At 50.7% G+C, this 8,525-nt stretch overlaps 1 protein-coding gene across 3 annotated transcripts in view; it reads left to right on the forward strand.

Annotated features, from left to right (window-relative positions):
- Positions 1–8,525, forward strand: part of ADAM17 (ADAM metallopeptidase domain 17) — a 59,095-nt gene that overhangs the window by 48,286 nt on the left and 2,284 nt on the right. For all 3 annotated transcript variants that reach the window (XM_059942236.1, XM_059942238.1, XM_059942237.1), the window contains 5 exons: positions 3,317–3,451; positions 4,835–4,965; positions 5,727–5,805; positions 6,560–6,648; positions 8,375–8,425. In XM_059942236.1, the coding sequence (XP_059798219.1) occupies positions 3,317–3,451; positions 4,835–4,965; positions 5,727–5,805; positions 6,560–6,648; positions 8,375–8,425 (485 nt within the window). The remainder of the gene's footprint in view (positions 1–3,316; positions 3,452–4,834; positions 4,966–5,726; positions 5,806–6,559; positions 6,649–8,374; positions 8,426–8,525) is intronic.

Consider the following 8,525-nt stretch of genomic DNA (forward strand, 5'->3'; position numbering starts at 1 on the left):
AAGAGGGAGTGAGAGCACGTCCTTCTACTCCGCCATCTTGGTTAATCCTCCTCTCTACATCTTCTTGATCTGCTATTCCTTCATCAGTATGTAGTGCTCCTTTTTGACCCTTGTGATTTCTTTTAACTTTTTTTTTTTAATTTTTATTGGAGTATAGTTGATTTACAATGTTGTGTTAGTTACAGGTGTACAGCAAAGTGAATCCGTTACACATATACTGTTTTAACTTAAATTGTTTAATATTCAGTCTGCTACCTGTTTGTTGTTGTTCTTGTTCCTGTTGTCTGGTGTATCTATCCCATCTTGTATTTTTCTAATTTCTGTGCCCTTTGGTTGCTTGGTTTGATTTTTGTAGCAGCTTTATTGAGATATAATTAACACATTATACCACCTGCCCATTTAAAGTGTAAGTTCAGTGGTTTCTAGTATAGTCACATGTGTGCATCCACCTACCAGTCAATTTCCATCACCTCGGAAAGAAGTCCGTGCCCTTCAGCCATCATTTCGAGTCTCCTCATCATCCCAGTTCCAGACAACCACTAATCTACTTTCTGTGTCTGTGGATTTGCCTAATCTGGATGTTTCATATAAATGGAATCATACAATATGTGGGCTTCTTTCCCTCAGAATGTTTTCAAGGTTTATCCATGTTGTAGCATGAATCAGTCCTTCATTTATTTTTATTGCTGAATAATATTCCATTGTATGGATATATCACATTTTTTTATTCATTCATCAATTGAGGAATTTTGGATTGTTGCTGCTTTTTGGCTGCTATGAATAATGATACTATGCAGATTTGTGTGCAAGTTTTCTTTTTTTAAACGAACCCACCCAATTTTTAATTAATTAATTAATTAATTAATTAATTAAAGTTTTGGCTGCGTTGGGTCTTCATTGCTGCGCAAGGGCTTTCTCTAGTTTTGGCGAGCGGCAGCTACTCTTTGTTGTGGTGTGCGGGCTTCTCATTGTGGTGGCTTCTCTTGTTGCAGAGCACAGGCTCTAGGTGCGCGGGCTTCAGTAGTTGTGGCACGCGGGCTCAGTAGTTGTGATGCACGGGCTTAGTTGCTCCGTGGCATGTGGGATCTTCCCAGACCAGGGCTCAAACCCGTGTCCCCTGCACTGGCAGGCGGATACTTGACCACTGCGCCACCAGGGAAGTCCCTGTGTGCAAGTTTTTGTGTGGACTTATGTTTTTATTTCATATATATATATATATATCCTGTTGTTGAATTGCTGGGTCAGGCGGTAACTCTGTTTAATCCTTTGAAGAACTGCCAGGCTGTTTTACAAGTGGCTGCACCATTTTACGTTCCCACCAGCATGTGTGAAGGTTCCAGTTTCTCCACATCCTCACCAACACTTGTTATTGTCTGTCTTTTTTTTTTTGGCCACCCACGTGGCATGCAGGATCTTAGTTCCCCGACCAGGGATCGAACCCGTGCCCTCTGCAGTGGAAGCGTGGAGTCCTAACCACTGGACCGCTAGGGAATTCCCCTGTCTTTTTGATTGTAGCCATCTTAGTGGATGCAAAGTTTTACCTCATTTTGGTTTTTCCTTCGGCTTTTACATGTGCATTTTATAAGATGTTACTTATGATTCTTACATTCTGAGATCTGTCAGCATCACATTAGTTTGGCAAATGTCAGGAGCCTGAATATCTCAATCAGTCTTTAAAAAACACTTTCTAGCTGTGCTCAGTGTTTGTCTTTATTGTAATAATAGAAAGATGTTTTCTTTAAATAAGTGTAAGTAAAACAATTTGAAAAAAAGATACTCCTTTTCAAACAGCCTTTTGTATTTTATACAAAGTAGCAGCAGCATCACCCGGGCTCTTGTTGGACAGGGCAGTGCGCAGTCCCCTCCCCGGCCTCCTGCAGCTGGCAGCCCTGGGGGCAGGGCCCAGCACGCTGTCGCAGCATCCACTGGCGGATCTTGATGCGTGCTCCACTTCGAGTACCATGTTAAATAGGTGATGCTATGTTTTTAATTATTTTCCTGTGCGCTTTGTACTCTGATTTTAATCTTTTAAGAACAGATGTTCAACAAATATTCTAAAGCATTTTTTATGTCTCTGCTGAGGGCAGCGTAACATACTAAACATATGGTGACAATACAGAGTATAAAGCTTCGCTGAACTTGCTGTACTTTTTCCAGAGCTTGCTGTCAGTGGCAGTGAGTTTGCTATAAGACGGTCCTGGTGGCACTCTGAATGCCCAGCCCCCATAACGGGTTCTGTGAAACCAGAGGCCGAGGTAGCGGCCTAAGCAAGCGTCTCATATGTTAGGTGGTTAATGAAAGGCTGCTTTTGTAGGAAATAGGGCAGATGCCTTCACGTTCACAGACCTTTCAGTCCGAATCTTCTGATTGGTTCCATTCCTCAGTTGAAAGGCCAGGCCTGTGGTGGTCTCATGCAGCAGTTTTTCTCTTCCCTTTTAGCGTTGACTTTCAACTGCTTGTGCTTCTCATTTTCCAGAATGAGTCATTCGTTCCACCCTCTCTCTCGAATTTAACATCCTTGGTTGGCTTTTCTTTGTCCTTAAGAATCATTGATTCATTTAAGAAATATTTGTGGCTTACCTACAGTGTGACAGGGATTGGACATAACTGATTCATTAATAGTTTTGGTCTCTGCTCTCATGGAGCTTACCAGTCTGGTGGTAAGAAACAGAAACTAACCACAGATAATCGAATAGATGTAAATTGTAAAACATGTGCTGTGAAGGGGAGGAGCGCATGTAGTGATAGAGCGTGGCAGGGGTGAGGGGTAGCCAGCTGAGGCAGGGTCCTCGGGGATGGCTGAGAAAGGCCGAGAAAGGAGGTCTTGGAGAGAAAACCTGAAGGGTGAGAAGGACCCAGCCAGTCCTCCTGAAAGAGTGGAGACAAGCACATTGTGGGTACTGAGCGGCATACAGTCAGGTTCTGAAGGGAGAGAGAAATGCAGTAAATTGAAGGGAGGCCGTTGGAGCAGGCGTGTGGCTTGGGGACGGTTGTGTGCCTTCCTAGGGAGTTTGCGTCTTAGTCAAGGGAGGGCACACAGGTGTCTTTTATTGGTGATAGTAGAGATCTCTTTTATATATACATTCTTTTGCATGTATGTTATGTTTCACGATATGAAGGTAAAAGCAGAATGCTTGGCACGTGTAAGTAGTGACGGAGGCGAGGCTGCGGGGGCCGAGTGGACGCTGGGCGGAGCGGGCAGCTCGGTGCCCGGCGTGGCCAGGCCTCGGTGCTCCCCGGCTGCCGGGACACGGGCCGCCCCGTGGAACTGGGCCACGTGACTCACGGCGGCCTGTGTGCCCTTTGCGTGCGGCAGGTAACAGCAGTGAGTGCCCCCCTCCCGGCGATGCTGCCGATGACACGGTGTGCTTGGATCTCGGCAAGTGTAAAGACGGCAAGTGCGTGCCCTTCTGCGAGCGGGAGCAGAGGCTGGAGTCCTGCGCGTGTAACGGTGAGCACGTGTCCCTGCCCATCCTTGCAGCGGGCGAAGGGGCGGGGAGCGGCGGGCGGTGCGCAGACAGACCGCCGCATCTGGATCCCGCTCCTTCCACGGTCGTCTGTGGAAGCCGTCCTGTCCGTCTCCCTCGTGGCTGCGTTCTCAGACCGTGAGGCCACTCGGCGGTGAGGCCAGAGGGGACTGCGGGAGGTCGGGTGGCTGGAGGTCTGTCCTCACTCCTCCCGCGTCCCAGACGCCGTGAGAGCAGCCGGAGCTGCTGCTTCCCGCTGGCCTCGAGCTCGGATGCTGCTCAAGAGCCGCCCAGGGCGGGCCAGTCCCGGCTCCCACCCGACGGCGGGATGTCTGCTGGGCCAGCTGCCGCGCTCCGCTCAGCCGTGGCCTCTGGGACCCTTGTCCTCAGATTCCCACACTGTTTTTGGAACCCTTGGGTCTGAGGAAGGGCCTGAGGGACGGGCTGGGCTCTGAGCTCCCCGCCCTCCCTCAGAGAGAGTCCTGCTGCTTTCAAAACAAAAATCCCGGAAGTCAGAACCCCTGGGTTGGGCACTTAGCATCCACACAGTGGAGCGAGCGGCTCTTCCAGGTGGAATAACACGTAAAGAAAGGTAACGCACAGTAAACGTCAGCTGATTTATTCAGTGAGCGGCAGGAGGCTCGGGGCGCCCTGCAAGCACACATAGTAAACGCCCAGGAAACGCTTGACGTGTGAATGAATGAGGAAGAGGTTTTTGTTTTCCCTTTAAAGTGGTTTTGCCTGTTTTCGTGTTCTGGTTGATTTCAATTTTTCCTAAGAGGTCAAGTAAAGATTGTCCCGAGTTATACGGCCCGTTGACCTTTTGGACATTCCTGCCATTTGTACGTGTGCCACATACCCCATGTGCTTTCGGAGGTTGGTGTCCATGGAGGGGAGAGGTTGTGCTTAGGCTGCGGTGCTCCTGTCGCTGGTGGGTCACTCAGATCTGCACCCGAGGCCGGCAATTCTGTCACAGTGGCTTGGCTCTCGCTGGAGCCTTGGCTTTCCAGAGTGTGCTGGAAACTGAGAAGCCAAGGATTGAAACCCGCAGTGTAATAACGTTGGGACGAAGGGAATCATTTAGCATTATGAAGGGTTTGAAGTAGAGAGAATAATCTGCCTTTTAATCTCTTAAAGGAAACGTTTCCGTGTAAATCGTTTTTACCTTGCTTTACCTCTCTGAGGGCTGAGGAGCCTGAACTCAGGAGTTACTCTTTGGCGGGGGGAGGGGAGGGGAGGGGTGTGAAACCTGGATCATAGTCACTGTTGGAATAAAAAATGAGTGCGATTCCTTCCCTGCGGGAGCGGGGTAGGAGGGGGACAGGCAGGAGGAGAGCGCGTGTCTAAGAGGCTCTGCTCTGTTTCAGAAACCGACAACTCGTGCAAGGTGTGCTGCAGGGACCCCTCGGGCCGCTGCCTGCCCTATGTTGACGCCGAACAGAAGAACTTATTTTTGAGGAAGGGAAAGCCCTGTACAGTAGGATTTTGTGACATGAATGTGAGTATTTATTTATCTACAGCTTTTTCTCTAACAGCCGGATGTGAAGTTTTTATTTTGTAAATGCTGGGTTTTGCAAATGGAAGGGAATCAGAGCACCGATGCTGGCATGTCTATCCGTTGTCCTTGTGTGAGAGTCTAGTTACGTACTGTGCGTGTGACCTCGGAGGAGAAGACCAAGTGCTCTCAGGAGACTAGGCAGGGCCTGGGGGACTTTGTGGTAAAGCTGAGCTTGAGGCAGGGAGTCCTACTTACTTGGTTTTCTGGGCTAATTATAAAAGTCACTAATTCTGCAGGATTGCAAGCTCTGATTTTGAAATGGGTGCTGAGTGGGTAGGAAAGACCCACGGGCAGCTTGACTCGCCTAAGTCAGACCCTTCTGCTGTCCACAAAAACACGATTTTATTCCTGCGCTGTCACGGAAGAGGGCTTAAGGGGCTCGAGAGGCTTCTCTGGCAGTGTGTGTGTGAGATCAGTGCAGTCCTTACTGGAATTGGCCCATCTTTAACAAACTGGTTTTCTTGAGTTTTGTCTTCCGGTAGCTCTAAATTCACTTATAAAAATGGACTGACTGTGGAGTGTCAGTGACAGAGAATGCTACCTTCTTAGGTACCCATTCCAGTGTGTCAGAGATGGCTCTCCTGGCCGTTTGGTTTCAGTGGAGCCCTTTTCATGTTAATTATGTGTTTGACTTGAAGGGAAGCCATGTTCCTTCTAAATGCGTGGCCGCTGGGGTAATGCCGGGTGCTTTCTGTTCACAGGGCAAATGTGAGAAGCGAGTGCAGGATGTCATTGAGCGGTTCTGGGAGTTCATTGACAAGCTGAGCATCAATACTTTCGGTACGTGGTTTCCCCGGGTGGGTGGTTGCTTGGAACTGAGCCGATTTCACTGATGACATTAGAAAAGTGTGGTTTCAGACTGATAGGCCCTAATCGTGCAATAGAAGATGGAAATAGTTACTGCTTTTGTTTTGAAACGACTCTGCTGGCTAAAAAAAAAAATGGACACGTTATAGGTCTGCCCCTGTGTAGCGTGTATGCACAAATTTTCAGACAAGGGAAGTAAAAATACTGGCTTCTTTACTAAAAAATGAACATGTGACAGCATAAGTGTCCTTCGGTCCTATAGGTTGTAAAGCTGAATCCTGCTTGATGTAAGAGTCATTTATTTAAAAGTGGGCCTCAGACTTTGCAGAAGCAAGGGTGCACTGTGTCCTCTAGGGCTCGTAATGTAGGGCTTAGTCACACAAACAACGGTACCCAGACAGCCTCAGCGTTGTCTTCGCCAGCATCGTGCCTAGTAGGAGCCTCCCAGGGTGAGTCCCCTGCACGGTCCCTCCGCGGACTGTGTGGGCCTCCTGTGATGCGATCTGTTCTCCACGAGCACACGGGGCCATTCTGGGGAGAGCGCCTGTGGGTGGGGGGACGGCTGGGTGTAGAGCAGGTGGCACAGAGACGCTTCTCGGTGCCGGCTCAGTTGTAATATCCCGCCAGCAGTCTGTGCCGTTTGACACGTGACAATACTCTAAGAACGTTGCATTTTCAGTTTCTAAAGTACTTGGTCAGGACATTCACTGTTTGGAATTGTTCACAGGGAAGTTTTTAGCAGACAACATCGTAGGTTCCGTCCTGGTTTTCTCCTTGATATTTTGGATTCCTTTCAGCATTCTGGTCCATTGTGTGGTAAGTCACCAGTTTTTAAGTAATGAAACATTTTATTAAAATTTTGAGCAACTCGAACCATGTAACCTTCGGAAAAGATAAAAATTTGTTCTTAGAAAAATCTGACCTGCTGTTTCCAATGACATTTTTGGTGCTATCCCTGGGAAAGCAGTTTTTGTAAAAAGATTAACTAATGGTCTCTTAAAGAGTTACACTTTTTGTGTGCGGATGTTTTGCTCTCATGTATAATTTCTGAGGAGTTTTATACTTCTAAGCACAGGAGCCTGGTTAACTGGGCTTGTCCAGGACCTCTGGTGAGTGAAGCTTCTGAACGAGCGTGTCCAGGCTGACTTTGCTGTGGCAGAGCAGGTGCCACACAGCAGCATTCCAGACGTGCTGCCCCACCTGGTCTGCAGTCTTGGCGGCGCCGGCCGGGGCGCTCGCTCAGATGCTTCCGCGTGAGGAGAGGGAGCCGTCTTCTTTATTGTTCAAAACGAGTAACAGTTACCAGTTGAATAAGGGCTTTGAGAAACTCCAGGCACTTTATAAAGTTTGATTTTGAAACGGGCGCCGAGTGGGCAGGAAAGACCTATGGGCAGCTTGACTCGCCTAAGTCAGACCCTTCTGCTGTCCACAGAAACACGATTTTATTCCTGCGCTGTCACGGGGAGGGCTTAAGGGGCTCGAGAGGCTTCTCTGGGCGGTCTGGTCCTGTTCTTACCGAAAATTTCTTCCTCCAGAAATTTTCTTATAGATCCGTTCTCCTTGCTTCTGTGGGAAAAGGCGGATTTGTCCGCTGGGTAGAGACGAGGACGACAGAGCCCGGCCTCCAGGCCTGGGCCCTGAAACCCCTGCGCGGGGCGCTCCCGCGAGCACGTGGGCTGCTCCGGCGCGGCGAGCGCTCGGTCTTCACGGCCCCGTGCCTCCCCTCGGCCGCGCGCTCACTGAACGGCCCTTCTCTCGGGCGGCGAGCCTGCGGACGCGAGGAGAAGCCCTGCTAAAGCGGAGCGGTGTTAAAGGGGACGCGGTGGAGGCTTTGGCAGATGGGCGACGGTGCCGTCCATTACGGCTGCTTTTACCTGCGAGTCAGACCGGCGTGGTTTACGGCGAGTTACGACTGTGGACCGAGAGGCCTGACGCTTGATCTTGCGCAGAGCTGCCGACGGGAGGGCGGGCGGTGGCTTGTCTCTGACCTCAGCGGCCGTTCAGGGCGGCCGGGCTGGAAGCCAGCGTCAGCCCCCGGGCAGGGACCGAGGGCGGAGGCGGACCACGTGTCCAGCCTTCTGCAGGGTGTGCTGTCGGGACTGGACGCCTGGCGCCGCCAAGAGCTTGGGCCCCAGCGACCCCGGACACGGCCGGGAGGAGTGACGAGGCCCCGGCGGGCTGGGGCACTGGGAGGCCCGCGCCGGGCGAGGCCCCTCAGCCTCCCGGAGCGGCCCTGACGGCCAGCGCGCCGCACGGAGCAGCCCTAGGTGTTCCCGCCCGGGGGGCGGGGCCTCAGAAACCAGCACTTAAACCTTGCCTGTTTCCTTACTTAACGCCGAAAAACACATTTCCTTGAAGTGCAGAGGAAACACTTGGGCAGAACCCTTGAAGCTTGGGTGTGAAGTTCCCCTCCTCTGCGCGGCCTGCTCCCACTTTGTACACCGCAGGCTGAGTTCTTCCCCTGATATTGGGGGGGCTCATGAGGAAGGGGCGCTTGACGGAGCTGTTCGCAGGAGTGACGCCGCTCTTCTCTTCTTTCTAGGATAAGAAACTGGATAAGCAGTTTGAATCTCTGTCTCTGTTCCACCCCAGTGTAAGTGTCTCTCACGAGTCGTTCTCGGTTGTATTTTGAGGCCTGCTAAGCAGAGACCTTCACTGGCCTCCGCGGCAAGAGCCACCGGCCCTTCCAGCTG

The sequence above is a fragment of the Balaenoptera ricei genome, chromosome 13 (genome assembly GCF_028023285.1).
Source record: "Balaenoptera ricei isolate mBalRic1 chromosome 13, mBalRic1.hap2, whole genome shotgun sequence".
Taxonomy (NCBI): domain Eukaryota; kingdom Metazoa; phylum Chordata; class Mammalia; order Artiodactyla; family Balaenopteridae; genus Balaenoptera; species Balaenoptera ricei.